At 39.8% G+C, this 20,125-nt stretch overlaps 1 protein-coding gene across 13 annotated transcripts in view; it reads right to left on the bottom strand.

The window, feature by feature from the left end:
* The window catches only part of ANK3 (ankyrin 3), a 365,999-nt gene that overhangs the window by 19,720 nt on the left and 326,154 nt on the right, over nt 1-20,125 (bottom strand). For 7 of the 13 annotated variants that reach the window (XM_067000746.1, XM_067000749.1, XM_067000748.1 and 4 more), the window contains 6 exons: nt 19,518-19,599; nt 7,476-15,170; nt 6,798-6,872; nt 5,768-5,899; nt 4,570-4,713; nt 1,514-2,186 (listed from right to left, as the gene is read on the bottom strand). In XM_067000746.1, the coding sequence (XP_066856847.1) occupies nt 1,514-2,186; nt 4,570-4,713; nt 5,768-5,899; nt 6,798-6,872; nt 7,476-15,170; nt 19,518-19,599 (8,801 nt within the window). The remainder of the gene's footprint in view (nt 1-1,513; nt 2,187-4,569; nt 4,714-5,767; nt 5,900-6,797; nt 6,873-7,475; nt 15,171-19,517; nt 19,600-20,125) is intronic. The other 6 variants (XM_067000752.1, XM_067000753.1, XM_067000754.1 and 3 more) reach the window with 2 other exon arrangements.

Below are 20,125 nucleotides of genomic sequence, written 5' to 3'. Positions count from 1 at the left end.
AACTCATGCATCTTAAAAAATATTAGTACTCAAGAATAATTACTCAGTACAGTTTCAATAATATACAGAGCCAACAGCAAGAAACATTACTACGAGATACAAAGCTCTGGCCAAAACTTTATCTCAGATTACCTTCGGGCAGGTTTAACCTGCACTTCTGATGCACAGGTTTCTGTTTTATTTTGCTTACATTTCAAATAAACAGTTGGACTGTACACATAAAAATACTACAGCTATTTGCTGGCAAAACTGTTATAGAAGATAGCAAATTGAATTCATCTAGCTAGAAATGGACAGGTCATCTTCTAAGGAAGGCCTTTTACTTCTAGAAGAGATATTTTATTAATTGAACAGAGTATAGAAGGCAGAATAACAAGCATTGCTTAACATAACAACAGGAATCACAACACTAGTAGATCAAGTGCTTTATGGCCTTGTTAGAAAAATCAGCTTGCTGAAATCAACGGCCATGTTCCCGCTTGATTCAGTAAGAGTACCTCATGCTACCTGGAACCCTTAAACATTCTGAGTCAAAGATGCAAAGGATCTGCTGACAGAGAGAAAACCACTCTGCAGACAGTCATTCTCTGCTGATTTACACCTCATGCAGAGCTGGCTCCTTCCATTAGTAATCACAGAAGCCAAGTTCAAAATAAGAGCAGGAGATCTTCACCAGTGGGTACCAGTATGGCCAAACATGCCAGTACATACTGTAAATGCTGAAAACTTATGTAGGTCCAAGGGGAGGCTGCAAAGGCTCATGCAAGAGAAATTCGTTGAGGATAAATATGTAGAAAGCATTCACCATCTTAGCAGGTCATTATGCTGAAAGCAAATTGACCTTGGGAAAGCAGAGGAGGGAAAAATGGAATTTTCTTCCCCAAGCATCCTCTTCATTCACTGTTGGGAGGCAGTATATGGGACGAAAAGGATTTGGTGTTGTCATTCTTACCTTCCTATGATTTGCAACTCATCTCTTAAAACGTCAAGTAAATTAGCATGACATAACACACTTAAGTAAGTGTTATAAAAACAGTGACAATTTAAAAATTGGGTTATGGAAAAGTGATGACTATCTGAGGGAAGGCAGATATGCCATGAAAAGGGTGACTGCTAAAAAGGTACTCTAGAAATAAGAGTAATGCAGTATTACAGTTTCAACTGATATACATTTCGTAGCCCCACATTCCAATTCCATCTATGCCTGCTTAGATTCCTTCAGAATGGAAACACACAATTACAAAGAACATGAAAAGCAATATTATCTAGAAAATGTAATAAAAACTAATCTTATATTAAGCATGAAACCTGCTATATATACATGTTTAAAGTTAAATGCGTTTCAGGCCTAACTGAGTTAAGCACCGCTTTTTCTTCTAAATACATGTGCGTATACGTATATAAACACATACACACAGGGAACTACGGAACCACAGCCTGAGCACTGCTTCTGAAGGTGAAAGCAGCGCAGTTAGGCTCGCTTACACGCACACCTTTGTAAGCAGATTCTCACCTATCATCCAGACGATCTAGCAGGCTACCACCTATTCTGCGTCCCGACGTTGGTGGCTCAGTGACACTTGACGAGTCGGTTTGCCAACCTGTAATTGAAGACATTTCGCGTTCTGCTTGCTGAACACCTTTAAGAATTGACCATACTTTCTCTTCCGTCATCTCCTCAGACTCAGCTCCTTCTTCCAGATGAATGTCCTCAAACAGAGATTTAAACTTTTCTTCCGTCATCTCCTCATCACTACCAGACTTTTCTCTCTCAGGCTGTTCAGTCCTTATTCCTGTTTTGCTAGTCTCTTCACTCTGCTTTTGTTTAGCATCCTTTGGTATCCCGCCATAACTACCAAGATACCGCGGATAATCTTTAAGGTCCACTTCCTCCAATTGGCTCTGGCCTACAGAAATATCTTTGGGAGTTCCTTCTCTAGGCACTGAGAAATCGAGTTTGCTGTCGTCCAGAGAAGTATCTTCTTCAGTCACCACTGGCGGTGTTGCTGCTGTACCATCTACATGTCCCTGGGAGGTCACTACCACGTCACTCAGTCTACTGGGAGTTCTAAGGGGTGACTCTAGGCTAGAGGTGTCGCTAAAGAAATCGTCCTGATGGAAAGGGGTGGGCGGCACGAAGCGCAACCCAGTGGGAGTTTCCAGTTCCACTTGAATGGAGGGATAACCTAAGGAAGACAGCACATTTGGACTAACTGGGATGAAGCATGGAGCAACGAACCAGCAAATGTCAAATGATTCATGAATTACATAAAGTATGAAAACTGTGAAGATGCGGATTAAGAACAAATGCAGTTCTGATAGATTCATTTACTTTGTTCTAATTAGATGAACAAAAATGAGCATTGCCAAAATAGCTAGTACAGCAAAGCCAGTACTTTTGAGTATTTTGTAAATAGTTTGTAAAGATTTCAACAATTGTTTTTTGCAGCCATTTGAACATTTTCAAGCTATAGCAGATTGCCTTACAAGCATGCATGGAATTAAATGTGGACAGGGGTGGCTGTCCGTTTATATCCAATCCAACATCTTGCAGCCAAATTGTGTATATCTTTCTTTCCCAGTTTTTATTTCCTTGAATTTGGAATTTTAATAAATAAACTTTAAAGACAGAAGCAGATCAAAACATAGGACAGCCACTTTTTTGCAAGTAGGTATTATTTTTAAAACAGGTCCACATTTTTAACTTACTTATATCAAAAAGTACACAATACTAGCAATACAATGCTACTAATCTATATCTCCATTTAACCACAGAGCCACAAGAATGGAATAGTTAAAGAACAAGGAACAGAAATGGATCTCAATGAGGATAATAAAGAATAGTAGATCTAAATATGCAGCAGGATAAAAAACTAAAAAGGGAATTTAACAAAGGGATAAGAACACAAAAACACAGGGAGAGCTATATGAATATTTCAGGTACAGTAAAGCTATACAGGTGAGAGGACTGTGGTGAGTAAGGAGATCTTGGTGATCTTGGAGACTGAGGTGATCTTGGCGACATGGGTACAATCAGATACACTGATCAAATAAAGAGAGAAAAGAAAAGGAAATCGATGAAAACACAGGAAAATCATACAAAAGGATTAAACTGAATATAAATATAAAATGACAACAAAATCTGAAAATTTTCTCCAGCAAATTATAGGTTGGGTAACCTACAAAAGGAAAAAAAAATACATTGTGTGGGGTTAACTGGACATTGTACTGCCTGCAATGGGACGTGCATTTACAGGGTTGGGTTTTCTTTTTTTCTTTTCCCTTTTTTTTATTTCCTGAATCAGCTGAGAGAAAGGTAAAGGTGGTCTGGTCTTGGTGAGGAAAGGAAGCTTGAGGAAGGCTCAGAGAAGAGGAGAGACAGAAAGCAACTGCAGAAAAGCGTATTTTTTCATAAAAATACTGATGCTACTATTGAAAGGCGCAAGTAACATTTCAAGAGCAACTTTCTTAAAATGTCAACAGAAATTTTTTTCTGTAATGCAATGATTCAATGACCAGTAATGCTGCTCAGTAATGGAGGTACACTGAGCTTATATGTTCTGACTACAAAAACATCCTACTAAAATACAGAGACTAATAAATATTTGAACCAATTACAAAAAGCAAAGGAAATAGAACTCAAAAGAGAAAAGTCTTACTTAACAAGCTATTTATAATAAACTTGTCAAAAATGAAAGTAAAGGATGCAGCAACCCAGTGCCCATTAACTAACATTTAAAAGACAAAACAACAACATTTAGCATCTTCAACATGATGATAAATATTAAGTATACCTACGGCAATTCTGTTTTATAAGCAGAACTCCATTTATCCTTTAAAGATTTGGCTCAAAATTAACCAGCACCATTCTGTGCTCAGTGGGTACAGCTTCCATGTGAAGATCACTGAACAGTTCTATTCATTAGTAGGCTGACAAAGATATTCTCTCATGCAATAATAAAACATTTTCTTATTTTTCTACTGCCACTGTACATTTGGACAATAATGGTCCAAAATCACAAAAATTTTGTGAAAATCTCAAAATAACTGATATTTATTTGTCTCAGGCTGGGTAGTAAACTGCACATTAACGTATCTCATGCAACTGCTACACACTTGATTTTTTTTTCCTTTTTTTTTTCTTTGAAGAATTCTGTTACTTACCTAGACAGAAATCCAAAGAAAATATATATACATGTCTGCGCGTGCATGTATGTCTATTTCCAGCAAGCTTGGAAAGCATGCAATACCAAGCACATTAAAAATATACATGGGCAAGCATCAAAACACAACTACCACAGGAGAAAAAAAATCAGGTTTTGTCAACTGACACTGAGGCGAGGCTGGTAGGAACGAGCTCACTGAGGCGTGCATTTGTGGGATCCTGAGCTTACTCTCTGAGATGTTAATGTGCAACCTAAATATCATACTATGAGGAAAAACCCTTGACATGAAAACCAGTTACTTGTTTAGAATTTACTTTTTCCTTTTTTTTTTTTAACCATCTAGTTCATACAACATTATTGCATTATTGCCACTGAACTAAATACGACCATGGAATTCAATTACCATCAATGGGATCATGAAAAACGTTATTTTCATCTGCAAAACTTCTGGTGCCTGAAATATTTCCATAATCAAATATTGGTCCTTCCAATAGGGTCACAATATCTATTCGATTAATTTTTGTCAATACAGAAGTTAAGGCATCAGCTGAAAAACAAATAAGACATGTCAGGAAAAAAAGTTCAGCATTGCAGAACTGTGTAATTGTCTTTCTCAGTTACATTTACATTTTGCTAATTATAAGTTGCTTGCATACGTTTCTGTCCCAATGCCTTTGGTTCTAGCAAACTCCATTTGTCTAAGCAGACATTCTGCTGCCTACTAACTCAAGATATATACCTATTAAGATTCTCCTCTCCCCAAGTATAATCCTATTATAACACGAGAACCACAAAGAATAAGGTCAGGGAGTTCTTAAATAATATATTTACTTACTACTGAAACAAAATATCCTTTTACTGGAACATAAAGGGAATGTAAAGATCCTTGTTACCATTCTATTTTGAGGAACAGAACAGGTAGCCATGTAGGTAATAATGCATGTAAGGCTATCATGCAATCCATCCTGAAATCTCATTTACAATAATCCTGTGTTACAAGAACACAGTAATACTGGAAACGACTTTTATGGTGCAAAAGATCCAAGTTGACTCAAATACCGTGTAGGGTTTTGTGGATTAGACAACTGTAACAAACACTACTGACCTAATGCAAAAATCAACCCTCTATTTCAATTTGAGCAGTTCAAGTACAGATAAAAATAGCAGAATTTGCCCAGAAATGTGGCCTCAAAGAGATCCATTGTCCCAGTCACACCTGCCACTCCTCACAGAAAGGTATATAGTCTTGTTACAACCTGCAGTACTGTGAGACTACCTAAATTTTCCAGGCAGCCTATTTCCATGTTTCACATTCCTTGCTATTGGCAAGTTTTCCCTAATACTTCCTTTGCTGGAATTTAAGCTTCTTACTTGTCCCATCAATTATGGATGTGGAGAACAGATTATTTCCTTCTGCATATGTACTGAATAAATATGACACATCTCTGGCTTCTGGTAAAAATATAACTAAAACTTTTTTTTTCCATTAGTGGTTTGTGAAAGAAGTTCATTTTGTTTTCTTCAATTTAACCTACTTAGAACAGGCAACATTTGGAATGGGCTATAATTTACAAACAACAGAAGTAACTGCTTGAACTTACTTGTAGCATTTTTCCCGTCTCTGGTAACCCATTTTTTTAATAACATGAAGCTTTGAGCAATAAGAGAATTTGGGTTTTCTACTCGGATTTGATTTATTTCATCCACAGAAAAATTCAGTTCTCTTGCCAGTTCTATAAAGTAAAAAGAAAAAAAAAAGGAAAAAAAGAAAAAAAGAAAAAAACAACAACAAAAACACCAAACAAAGCACATATCTCTCAATTATCCTGTCAGGCTTAGAAATATTAACTTTCTTAGATCACACAGACATCAACAAAACTACCTGACATAAATGGGTATCTTAACAGATAATAATGAACATGGCATTATACACTTACATTTTAATTTCCTAAGACAGGCACAATTCTGAATTTTCAATCACATCTCTTTGAGTTATTATTGTATTTAAACCCAGTAAGACACTTAACCAGAGCAAAGTAAAGCTCCATGGAGACCTCGTCACTGCTCACTGATAATGTGCTTGTTCTGGTGACCATCATTCATTTGCGAGCTTGCTGTGCAGCTCAGGCACCAGCACTGTGTTCACCTATGCCCATGGAGAGTTGGCTGCTGCACCCATAAGCCCATGAAGGGCCAGCTCTGCACGTCAGTTTGCGGAGGGTACAGTGGGTGTATGACGAGGCAACCCCACATGGCACCAAGCTGCTGGGACCCCTAAAAAGCTCCAGCACTTTGGGGGATTCTCTGCCCTGAGACACAGACAGCCCTGACCCTGAGCAGATAAGATTCTCTCAACTATTTGAGTGTAACATCTTGGGAAATGACTCATTTTAACTGTTTGCTCTATCAGTTTCTGTTTGATTTATTGTGAGCCCATAAGACAGTTCTTCACAGCTATTTCTTATTGGGCATCTTTGCCAAGTGATCTGCTGAATATTTTGGGAGGCCAGGTTCAGTGCAAATTCAGGAGAAGGGAGGCCTTCTCCTGATGGGGGCCTTGCTGCAGCTTTTAGTAAAAAGACTACCTGAGAATGTAACAGCTGATTTCAATATAAAAGCAGAAAAGCTTACCTGTCCAGCTAAGTCCTAGGTGATCGGCTACAATTGCCATCCTTATATCTGTCCGTTCACATGGACTCTGTGGACCTGTGATTTACAATTTCTCGATTAAAAGGGTTTTGCACAGAAAACCATAATACCGGACAATAGTTTATTATAAATAATAGCTTTAATTCAACTAAGTTGCCGGTGATTATATTGTTTACTAGAATGGTTGTGTGTCCTAATAACCTACAAAGCACATTTTTTCACCTGTGTAAAGCCAAATGTCAAACTACATGATGTTGTGTAATGAAACCAAACATGCTGACAATCTAGCCGTTAGACTGTACACAAGTTGTTCATTTACTGGTGGAAACCACCAAGACCAGATTAACATCTATTTTCTCTACTTTGACAGAACAAATTTGCTGTCACAAAAGAAAACTTTCCATTTCTGAGTTACAACAATGTCTTTGGCATGCTTCACTAGCTTTCTACAGTACAGGATTTGTTTAAAGGAAGAAAGAAGAGTATAAGACAGCACGTACAGATGACAATGACAGAATGAAAACTACGGTTAAGTCACTCCACAGGCAATCACAACAGTTCATGCACTAGGATCAACAAGTTGAAAGTTTTACAAACTAGGCTTGATCTCCACGAGGTGAGCCATGAGAGCTCCAGAAACCTGACTGCCTTCATTCTCACCAGTCCTCTTACTCCTCCTCCTCTCACTGTCGGCCTTTTCAATCTTTGATTTTATAGATGCTGCCTCTGTTCTCATATCTCTAGCAGACTTCGATGTAATGGAAGGCTGGTAAACTTGAGTAGCTTCTGATAATGATGTGTTCCTTGATGTACTGTCTTCTTCATCGTCAGAGACCTCTGACTGCATCTTTTTCTCTTCATCAGATAGACGATCCACAAGCTTTAATGTCTCACCACTAATTCCCTTAAAATATTCAATAGAATGTTTACATACCTCCCTAAGCTGATTTTTTCTTACTTTAACTGTTGTCATTGTGACGGAGGTAGATCTTACCTTTACTGGTAATTTAGAAGGAAGCTGTTTTGTTTTTTCTTTCTCTACCTGCTCTTGTTTTGGCAGGGCTGCAGGTTTTCTAGCTAGATTGCTCCTATGTGTATTTTTTACAGGAATCCTAGACCTTGCTTCTAGACAGGGAGGAGAATTATCTTGTTTTGCTTTGTCAGGCTTAATAGCCCGTCTCACTTTACTCCCTGCATTGCTTTGGACATTATTTTGTGGCAAGACGTCTTTTACTGAGCTGGCCTTTACAGGAAGTTTTGATTTTCCTCTAGTCCCTACCAACTCTGTTGACTTTTGCTGCTCTCCGTGTGCTTTTTGCTTATCTCTTACTCTGTGTCCTTGTGTTGTCCCTGTACCTTTTCCTGAAGTGCTTTTCGCTTGATTAGCTTTCTGCAGGGAACATTTCGGTTCTGAATGTTCTTTTAGCACTACATTACAGGTAATATCATCTGTAGGGACAGCAGATGAATCCAAATTGTTGTTGTTATTAAAATTATCTTTTGGAAACTCAGTGTTCTCTGTTTGCCTACAGCTTGTCTGGCTAGAAGCTGAACTCGCAATCACTTCTACGGTTTCATTTTCTAATCCCTGACCACTTGGCATCACAGCTTCTATCTTATCTGTCACTTCGCCAGGGCCATCTTTCTTCAGAGTCATGGTGGAAGCAGAAATTCCCATTTTAATTGGTGTGCGCAATTTGGGATCAACTTTAGAAGCGTTTACTGCTGCCGATGATTTTTCCAGTGAGTTACTACCAAGTGTTTGTTCCATGCAATCTCCACTGGCCTGGATGATGGGCTTATGTTCATCTGCTGTTGTTTCTACTGGTCTCTCTAGGTTTGTTTCTACAGTGTTGTCCCCTGCCTGTGGCTGTGTGATGGCAGTGACTGTACTTTTATCCCCTTCCCCCTTGTCCCCTGACTTCCCTTCAGAAGTATGCTCACCAATCTGAAAAAATTGGAGTCTTTCTTCAACAAAATCCCTCTTGCTCATGTCAATTGCACCACTGCGAGTCATCTCAAACATCTTCCCTTCATGAAATGGGAAGGGGTTGGGCTCGCTAGTTGGCGTACTTTCATCTGTTGGAGTTCTGGCTGGAGTTGTATCAGGTGTTGTTGCTTGAGATCTGTCTTCCACTGCCAGACCAAATGGCTTAGCCTCATCATCCCTTGATTTAGTCTCAAACACTTCGTCGTCACCTCGGTTATTGGACCACGGGTCAAAATCTAGACTCTTAGTGGCCACTGTTTTGAAAGGTGTTGCAAATTCTTCATCTACTTTGTAACTGAAATACGAATCGGGAAACACAGTCCTGTCAGGGTGTCTGCCTTCCAAAGTGAAAAACTGTGCCCCTGACTTCTGTTCGCTTTTATCTCCGGCCTTTTCAGAAGCTGGACCCTTCGAAGGCACCTTGTCTTCTTCAGGGCCTACCTTGCCTTCCTCCTCAATGACTTCAAGTTTACTCTGGCTAAAGCAGCGATCAGTCTGCTTTAGAATACCTTCTGTAGTCCATACGTCCTTTTTGGTTTCAACTGCTGGACCTGCAAGTTTAGAATCACTCTCAGTTAAACCATCATCTTCATCTTGCAAATCATAACCGTCAAGAGAGTCAATCTCAGTCGCATCGGTATCATGGGAGAATTCTGCAGTGGTTGCTATGGAACACTCTGTGACAGACTGGTCATTATTATTCCCATTTTGCACTACATCATTCTGGGGTGAATCAAGCCCAACGTCAAACTCACTAGGTTTCCCAGAAGTGGGATGTCCTAACTCTTTCTGTTTCTCAACCTTTTCGGGGGCTCTGGGTTTTGAGGTTTCTTTCTGGTCATCTTCCAGTTCTTTCAGTTTGAATGTATACTTTTTAAGTGGAACAGGTTGATAGAGAGATTCGTCGTCACTGGAGTCACTGACATCTGCTCCCGGTGGCACAGGAGACGGCGGCTGCACTCTTATAACTGGTTCAGCCAGTTGGTATTTGTCGTGTTCATCTTGCAAGTTCACTTCTGTCATCTCCATTTCACTCTCAGTGGAATAGTGGGGCTTCTTTTCTGCCTCGCCTTGGTCTGCATCCAGTGGTGGAGGAGGAGGAAATTCAATGTAGGCAACTCTGTTACCTTTTGGTCTTTTGTTAGAGTCCTTATTTATATGATTAGGTAGTGATTTGTCAGTTTGTGGTTCCTCAACTTCTGCCTGTTTTACAGAGGTTGATTTAGCCTCTGCTTCCTCCTCTGATTCCTCAGATACCTCAGGTATAGGACTGGGCTTGCCAGGGATATATGCTATTAGTGAGTCAGGTGTTTTAGATGTAAACTCATAACTCACTTCCTCTGAACTTGGTGTTTCTGGTGTTAAAGGGCTTTTGCCAGAGCTATCTATAAAGGACACTTGTTCTAGGGTGTCATCTTCTGGACTGCCTTGTGGAGAAGGAGGTTGTTTTTGCTGTCTAGCTGTGTAAAATGTCCCCCTTGTCTCTTGTACTGTCTTACTCTCCTGACTGACAATTTTTTTTATATTTCCTTGTTGCACCTCTTTCTCATATTGCTTTCCGACTTGAACAAAACTGACATAAACAGGTAAGGTCTTAATTTCTTTCACTCCCTCAGTACTTACTAATGGTGCAACTTTATTCAAGTAATCACTGGCACTGGGGTCAACTAAGTCACTCAAAGGAGATTCCTTTCCTGGACTAAATTCTAAAGAATCTGGTGATTTGCTAGGGGATAACTCAGTTTCCTCAACAGGAGGACTTAGACCTATCGAGCTCTGCTGCTTGGTAACTTTTCTGATTTCTGAATGCTTTATTTGATCATCTTCCACATAATCAATCTGTCTCTCAACTTTCTCCTTAATCACAGCTGATTGGGATACTTTAGCTGAAAGTTGATAAACTCCATCAAGCATGGCTCTCTTCTCCTCAACAATCCTGACTGGAATATGGGACACAGCAATTTCTTCTTTCCTTTTGGACATTTTATCAGCTACTTCACCGTTATGTTCTCCCTCCCTGACAACAAATTCTCTGTATAAGACCTTTTTTGAGGGAGATTTTACAGTCAGTTCCTTCACTTCTTCCGAATGAATTCCATTTGCTGCCAATTTGTGCTCTGTCACAGTGATAAATTCACTTTCTTTGTCAGTTTTAGCTTCAACATGATCAACATGGTTTTCTTTCACTGTATCTGGAACAAGCACATGTGAAAGTTTTTCTTTTTGTGTTTTATGATTAGAAGTTCCAGGACTTTCCCATGTCCTATAGATTTTTTTGTCCCAGTGTCCCTTTGTTGAGTCTGAGCCATAGACCAGGTCTTTTGTCTGCAGTTCTGAAAAGTATTCTGGCACGCTTTTACTCATTTCAGTTCTTTGCTTCTGTGTCTCTGAAGCACAAAAGTCTTCTATAGCTTTTCCTTTACCTGGAACAAAATCTTCCTGTATTTTCACCTCTTTCTGTAAAGCTGTGCTCCCATCAACGAGCTCTACTTGTTTTGCATGTTTCTCTCTGGAATAAAACTGATACACTGGTAACTTACTTTCTTGCAATTTCTTTACTGGAATTTTGGACTGACTGTCCAGCTTTTTTTCTTCTTGAGTTAGATCCTTACTCCTTGGGCTTATACTTTGTTCAAACTTTAGCCTAATGGAACTGAGCTTTGATTGCTTCAGCTGAAATCCAGTCTGTGAAACCTCAGGTACTCCAGTCTGCTGAGCACTCCCTTTGTGTTCCATAGTTTGTTTAGAGTCCTCTGCTGGTTGCACAAATATCCTTTTTTCAGGACTGCTGGGCAAACTGGACACTTTTCTTTCATCCACTTTGGGAAAACATTTCCCATCATGTGCGTATTGCTTCACCTTACTCCATTCGTCACCGGACGCTGGTAATTCAGAGAGCAGAACCTTCTCAGGGCTGCTGCTGGCAGAGCTCTGGCTAGAATGTATTTCTTTACCATTTCTTTTATGCTGCTTTTTCTCTGGAGACTGTAGCTCATCATTCAACTTCTCTGTTTTATCCCGAAAAAACTGTGATACTTCAGTCAGTTTTTCTTCTGCCTCCTTAACAGTCCTGTCCACCCTGTCTTCATATATCAACTTTTCTCTACCTCTGTCTAATCTGTCCTCAGTAAAGCGCATCCACATCGCATGTTTTGGACTACTAACATCTCCAGTATAGTGTAACACTGTCACTTTATCATAATGATCATCTTTAGACATTTTACCCACACCATTTTCAGAAACATCTTTATAGATTTTGGAGAGAATCTCTTTTTTGGGGGCAGTAGCTACTTTTTCTCTGCATCGTTTATCAGACCCCTGTAACTCTGCACTAAGGGGTAGAGCATGGTCAGTAACTGACTCCTCAGTATCAGAATGAGAAACATCTAGCTTTTCTGAAAGAAGCATTTTCTCAGCAAACCTGTAAGACTCCCCTCTTAGTTCTGACAACTCATCATCATGGTATTCTATTGAGTGCTGACTCAAAAGCTTCAGTGTTTTGTAAGAGTCATCAGACATGAGTTGAGCAGAACTAGGGCGACTGTCTTCTTCCTGGGACACGGGAGTGTTAACTCTAGAGGATTCCAGATAAGAAGGAAGTGACTCTTCGGCTGTGAGCTCCTCTTCTTCTTGCTGACCTTGTTCATCTGAACAAGGAAAAGCATCATGTTTTTCCAACTCTTTTAAGTTAATATCTCCCCGAGGTAAGTCTTTCTGATATACATACATTTCTTTTTCTGGATGCTTTTTTGTTTCTCTAATAATCACTTCAGTAGGTTCAGCCTGATTACCTTTTTCAATATGGACCTCTATTATTCGCTCCAGTTTGGGTTTCATTTTGCTGTCCTTCTCTGCATGTTGTGGTGAAGTTTCAGCAGACTTGCTAACATCGGATGTTACTGATGATTTATGTTCAAACAGACCTGCTAGTTCTTTGGAAGGGTCACGTCCAGACTGAAAGGCTTTCATTATGTCATGAACAGACATTGTTTCCTCAATTCTTTCAGATGTGCTTTCGGTGCATGGAGGTTTATGATAAACCATTCTAGTTGTCGTAGTGATATGAGTTTCTTCTTTTACTCGGACACCTTTGCTAAGGACACATTTGTGGTCATCTTCCTCACTGCTGCTGGCTTTCATTTGGAATGCTTTAACTTTCTCTTTAATAGACCCAGCAGGCTTTTGCTCCAGCTCCATAAATGTAGGTGCAGGTTTCGAGGCTGGTAGCTCCTCTGCTTTCTGCTCTGGAATTTCTTCAGATGACGGTTCGTAGCTGCGGATAACATGCACTACTTCAGTTCTTGTTTCTGTAATGACAGGAGGGATGGGTACATCATGGAAAAGGGGTTTTGGTCCTGTGCTTTCAGCACTTTGTGGGGCAGAAGGTGTCTTTTCACTCCTTGTTTCAAAGCCACTGTCAGATAAGGGACTTTTATCTTGATCATGTTGAGAAAAGTCATCCGGAGACTCTAAAATTGTATCTGTTCCAAAAAAGGAATCTGCAATTTTACATAACTCCTTTTCTGATGTTGAAGGCCTCATGGAGGCTGGAGGCATTTTAAGTTTATGTTCCTGCAAAGCAATAGCTGGTTTTAAAATGCGTTTTTGTCTCTCTTCACCTTCTTTTTTCCCCTCTTCAAACTTGTACTTTATGTTTGTTAATGAACTGCTACCAATATCATTTGCTAAGTAATCAATAACTTTTGACAAGTTATAATCCTTTTCCGACATGGTTTTAGTTTTAATTTGGACCTTCTCTGGAACAGATATAGGAGTTGTCAAAGCTTGCTGTCTCGCTTCATCAATCTCCTCTGTACTGAACTCTACCCAGTCATCCTCAGATAGGTGTCCTTGATCACTTTTGGATACTTTAGCCGACCCTTTACTTTCTAAACACACATCTTTTTTCAGTATCTCACTAACTTTTACTAAGTCCTCTTTTACTTTCTCAACAATTTTAAAGGGCTCTTCATCATCAATTCTACCCTCTTTTGGTATCTCAGGTTGGAATGGTTTGTCCTCTGTGACATCTGTCTGCAATATTGCAGTCATTCTTATTAGATCCTCCTTCATTTCAGCAACATCTTTCAGTATCTCCTGACTGGAGGATAAAGAAGATGGTGTGGACAATTTGAGAGCAGAGGGTGTTAAGAACAAGGATGATTTTATTGGAGAAGAAGTTCGATTATAGGGAGGCTGTGTGCGTGCCTCTGTAGTCAATGTTTTAATAGGTGACAGTAACGCAGCAGCTGATTTTGTAAGCGGAGATGACTCTGGGAGCTTCTTTAATGCTGGTTCAGACAAAACATTGACTACAGAATATACTGGCACTGTTATTGTTGATGAAGTTACGGATGAGGTAGTTGCTGATATTGACCCAAGGGCTGTATACAAAGCACCTGCAGGAGGAGTTCTTATTGACTGGAAAGCTGATGGTGCTGAAGACACAAATGACCTGAGTGGAGAAAATGACATTGTTGAAGCAGTTGAAAACACCCTCTCAGCTGTGTCAGCAACTGCGCTAGCAGCACAACTTGCAGAATGTGCAGCTGCAGTGATCTTGTCTTGAAAAACAGCTGCAGCTTTGGATCCATTTATTAGGTTGGAAGAAGATGGGTATTTCAGAGGTGACACAGACCCATTAAGCAACGGTACATCTGTGTGCCCAGCTACATGTTTTGCTGGCGACGAGAGAGACGAGGCCATCATGACCTTAGAGGATGAAACAGCATCAACTGCTGACTTAGCAGGTGACACCACTGACTTTAGAGGGGACGATAAAAGTGAGGATGCTGATGTGATGACCGATTTAAGAGGCAAACTTGAAGAGTACATGTTAATGTTGGATTTGGGGGATGCTGGAGGCGTCATGGTTATGGATGATCTCTCCAAGAGAGACCCTGCTGTAGTCACTGGAGATGTCCGAGAGGGGAATGTGGTAGTGGATGCCAGCCCTTTTAGGCTAGCAGCTTCTGTCACTGCGGGAGCTCTGACGAAAGAGCCTGAAGTAACCTGTATATTGTATGGAGGCTGTGATACCACAGTTTTTATTGGTGAAGAGATTGTCCGAAATGATCTAATCGGAGATGCTACATCACTAACAGATTTAACTGAAGATGTGGTAGAAGCTCCTAATGTGGATTTGATTGGAGAAGCAGAAGAAACAGACCATATTGATTTTAATGGGGAAGCTGTAGGAGTGTTAGAGGAAGAGCTTGATAAGGAAGTGAAGCCTGATTTGGTTTGCCCAGGCACTGTAATTGGAGCTGTTGTCCATGACTGATATGGCCGTGTTGAAAAGAATGGCTTGTATGAGTAAGTAGCAGGTAGGGATCTTGTTGCTCCTGCACTCCGTTCAACTGTTTCTTAAATTGTTAAATTAAAATCAAACATAAAATCAACAAAAATGATTGAAAAACAGAGAGACCAGAGAAGAAAATTGGTCAGTAAACGTTGTAATATTACAAAAAGCAAATACAATTGTTTGCATGAGTTGGGATGGAGGAGGCAAAAGAAGATTAAAAAGGAAATAAACAATAGGAATGAACCATATACTGACAATTGGTCCAAAACAAAAAGCAACATAAAATGAAAGACAGAAAGCACATTGCAACCAAGTCTGCAAAAAATGAAGAACAGAAAACACAAAGAAGGAATCCACAAGGTAAAAATAAAAACCACATCAAAAATTCTTCTCTTACTTCCTATTGACTTTCTGATGTCGTAATTCTGAAATATTTGTATCAGTTCTATTTTGCCTGTTTAGGTATGTCTTTGATTTGCACAACTATTAGAATTATCCTTTTAATTATTTCTGTTGTTGTTGTCATTCTATTCAGATATTGAACCTATACAAAATATAAACTTGTGTAAAAAGACATTATATATCTAAAATATTTTTTTTTAAACCAGTCAGAACTATTTCATGCAGAACCCAAAATTCCTTTAAGTGACAGGCAATTGATGTGCAAACTGTGAAGCAACTGGAATAAATTCAAATCTCTATCTCCCATGCACAATTCGGATATGCTTCACACTCACAAAGCCAATAAGAGCAAGAGCTTTTCTGAGTCAATATTTTAAAAAATAATATAAATAAATGAAGAAAAGGAACTTTTGCATTTGTTTATCATGCGATATTCCTTTTGGTTGGAAAAACTAAAGTAAAACTTTACATGAAATGATTTTAAGAAGCATATGTCATACATCAAATATGGAAAGTATGATATATGATAAACGTGAGCAAGCAAAGCAACTGAATCAGTTTTCATTCATGCACAATATATCATGTCAAAACGAGCACACATTAATACATTTTGTATGCTGTATTAAGCACAAATATGTAAACCTTAAAAAAAACATTTCACAAGAGGCCATTAAAAGAAGAGTACACTTTTTCTACAAGATGTAGTGTCTTGGTACCTTTTGAGGAGATTTCTTGCATCAGCTCAAAGACAGACCTGTTCAACTTTGCATTTCTCAAAAGGTAACATTAGAAAAGCAGTCAAAGAACAATATATTATGCAAAAACTTCCTGGCAAGGACAAACCTGTTAACTGTTATCATCCCCCAGAACACTCAGCTTATTCATAGCCATTTTGAACAGAATCATCATCAAACACATTTTGCATCACAGGAAATACTCATGCCAGAAGACAGTATTTCTGGGAATCCCATTACAGCATACATATCCTCTGATACAGCAATAACATTCAGAGAGTTGACACTGAAAGTAACTTAAAGGACTTTCTTTTTTTTTCCTTTTTTTCCTTCTGTTTAAAGTTGGAGTTAGAAATGGGGCTGAAATATTCAAGCAACTTATTCAACACACCTTTCTCTGAAGTTACACTAATAATTTGTCAAACTTACTTGATCTGTCTTATAGACAGACAGTAACATACAGTGAAAGAAGCTTAGCAAGGCTAATACTGAACTGTTAAACTTAAAGCACACACACACATACAATAGCAAATAAGTGTTCAGTATACCACAGGTCCATATCCTGCAAGGAGAAATATGCGGGTCCTATAAAAGCCAATTGAAGCTCAGAAGCTGATGTGGATGGCTGGTGATACTGCAGTATTAGAACATTTAGGTTGAAGAGAGCTTGAATATGAGGCCTGACTGGCACAGCCTATTTCAAGAAAGATCCACTTTCCCATCCTTATTGCAATTTTATTTTTAAGCACAAACATACTTTCTTCCCCCAAAGAAGAAAACACTGTGTACTTCATAAAATGAACTAGACTTTATAATAAAGATTAACTATCAGCAACTGCTAACATTCACCAGAAGTTCATACAGTCCCAAGTGCAAAAACCAAAACCCCAAAATCACTCAGGGAAGAATCAACATCAAAACAACTTGTTCAGCAGTTCATGTTTGGGAATGTCTTTAGAGGGACCCCACTGCACTGTGATGAGCCATTGTGCCACAGCTGCTTAGCGAGGCAATCAATCAACAGGCTGCCCTTTTAACTGCTCTTTCTCCTGTTAAATCACAAATTCAAACATGTCTAAGATGCTTTTTCTGTGCTCTGTATCGCAGTCAAGAAGAACTGGTACAAAGAAAATGGAGTGATTTACCAGCATGTGAAGCTATGACAACTGAAACAGGATGAAACCAGGCCATTTTACTTTCTGAAATAGCAAAGAAATTCCCACAACCATGCCAGAATTTAGAGTGGGATAATATTCTAGAAAGTGAAGTGGTTTTCATAACAGCCCTTTTTGGCTACTGGACACTCTTGGCCAAAGCAGTTTCCATCACTCTGTATCCAAGATTTTATCAGGAAACAGATGTTACTACCTTCTGTGCACCAAATTGCATTTCCTTGCTTGCAGCTGGTAACTGAAAGCACTGAGTGAACCCATACAAGAAGCTCCAGCTCAGCCCTGCTCCTGCTGCTCTTCAGCTGCAAGCGAACAGTGAGCACTGAGCAGGTTTAACCCACTCCTCTTCTGTGGGAGACCTCACTGCTGGGGAGGGCAGAGGGGTCCTTTGGCCACTTTTCCTGAGCAGGGATAAGGACAGGTAGGCAGGGGAATACCCCACCTTCCTCACTCTCCTCTGCACCAGCACTGGCATTGACACCAGGGTGCAGAGGAAAAAAAAAAACTCTGAGTGTGCGTGCATGAGCTCGAGAGAGAAAACAGCCCAACCCCCGCTGCTACAGAACTGCAGAGTTGTGCCACTGAATTTGCTGGAAGGAGGGAGAGGTTCATCACTCATCTCTGATCAACAGAGCTAACACCCTGTGGTGTAAAGCAGCCACGGCAGCCATCCTGGCTCTGTGCTGGGTAGTGTGCACATGCTCTGGAAGAGCTGCACCTCTAAACCTGCAACCTTCCCTCGCACCAGCATTCTGCAGGTGGTGGTGGCTGATGACTGCATGCTACATGTGCACAGGAGGTGGTGGCACTCCGACTGATAGCCAAACCCTGTCTGCCATCTTTCCTGACAAATACAGTAATTTTTGCATACCCTTTTTGGGTAGCTCACTGCCACAAGTAGTAACCATTGCCAATAGGGATACAACAATTAAAGAATGGCTGGGGACTTCTATTATATCAACACACCTTTTCTTAGAGTAAAGCTCATTAAGTGCATTTGGGTTTTTTTCCCTTTCCCTCCACTTTTTGCAAATGAGACCTAATGAACCTTTGGTCAATAAATATAAGACTTTTTTTTTTCTTCCAATGAGGCCTGAAAAAATAATTGTAAACAACATACACAGTCAAGCTCCTTTCAAGCAGCTTCCTTTTCCCTGTCTCTCGGTTCCCAACAAGCCTTTGACGGTACCTTAACAGTCCATCAAGATGTCTCAGTGGATCTGATAGCTTCTTCAGATGTTATATGCTTGAAGTCTTCTTCCAGGCCTGAGAAGTGTAATATATTCTGGATATATTCTGATCCAAAGAAGCCACAGATCTTATAGGATAATTAAAGAGCAGCCATCCAGTGGAAACTCCCAAGACCTGACGAAGTTTGTCTATGGATTTACGGAATTATATCAAAGGGTCTGTTGCAGGGTAGCAACTGAGAAGTTATGAGGCAGAAAGAGACAAGAAAAGTCTGAGAATGGGGAACAACAGCATTCAACTGCAGGCAGGGGAGGTGAAGGAAGAAAAGCTAAGCCGAATGCATTGTTGTACTTAATAGGGAAGGAAAGCGATGCCATGGGTCTAGTAAAGGAGTACAGAGTTTAAGAGGAAGCAATGTGTGGTGCCAAGGAATAAAAAGCATCTGCAGTGAACAGAGGAAAAAGGGAAGAGAAGGAGAAAAGAGGGAGATATAAAATATGAGAGTCCGCTTTGGCTAAGCATCTAAACATTTAAGCGCTTATCTGAATGGCATTTTTCAGCTTTGCTGAACTTTTGCATATTGCTCCCTTAGGGAAGAGGAACAGACTCATTTTGAAAGCAATTTGTAATCCTACTCATCTGGAGCTATATGGCATTTAAAAGAATGTATTTTTACTTAATTAGCACGTCATTTGCCAGTCAGGATTCTTCAAGCTCTCACAACACAAGATTTCACAGACCATCCAAGAGTTTTGCTTTAAATTTTTTTTCCTTTTTCTTTCTTTCCTTTTTTCTTTCCTTTTTTTTTTTTTTGTAAAGTGACACCAAATACAACGTTTATAGAAAAAATGTCTCTTCTTATGAAAAGTCACGTATATATGGTTTAGTACTTTGTTAAGAGCAACTCACTCATTCCAGGCTCAGTCAGATAGCTGTAGCGCTTACGTAAAGCAAGGGAGACAAAGTTCTGACGCCGGTCGGCTTTCTCCGTCTGTAACAAAACATAATGCTGTTTGGTGCTATCCCCCATTTGGACAATCATCAAACCTCAGCATGATAGGCCACATATCGCGGTACATATCCCCACAAGGGAGAACGGATGTCTCCGTTCAGCTTCAGGAAGGCATGCTGGAGTCAGATTTGGCAGGGAATGGCCAGAGCTGGTCTCCATTCCTGTCTGACGTGTAATGAGTGTCAGACACTATGGAGCGGGGAGCATGGCTACCAGAGCTGAAAGAAACCTGCTATGAACCACCAACCTTCTAGAGCAAGCAGGGAAGAGACTGCATCTCTGGGAGATGACCACATGAACTCATTCCTGCTCAATGTCTCTGCTTACGAGGTGGAAGAGCTTAGCAGACATAGCTCATGATCCTGCCCTACTGTATCTCAATACTAGCTTATCCCATTATCACTAAATAAACTGCTTCATACTACTAGAAATGGCATGATATTTTTAATTCTCTGTAAAATAAACCACGTTTGACTAGGAGAACAGGAGATCAACACAGAAGACT

The sequence above is a fragment of the Anser cygnoides genome, chromosome 7 (assembly GCF_040182565.1).
Source record: "Anser cygnoides isolate HZ-2024a breed goose chromosome 7, Taihu_goose_T2T_genome, whole genome shotgun sequence".
Classification (NCBI taxonomy): Eukaryota; Metazoa; Chordata; class Aves; order Anseriformes; family Anatidae; genus Anser; species Anser cygnoides.
Note: the sequence above shows the minus strand (reverse complement) of the source record. Positions and strands in the feature narration are given on the sequence as shown.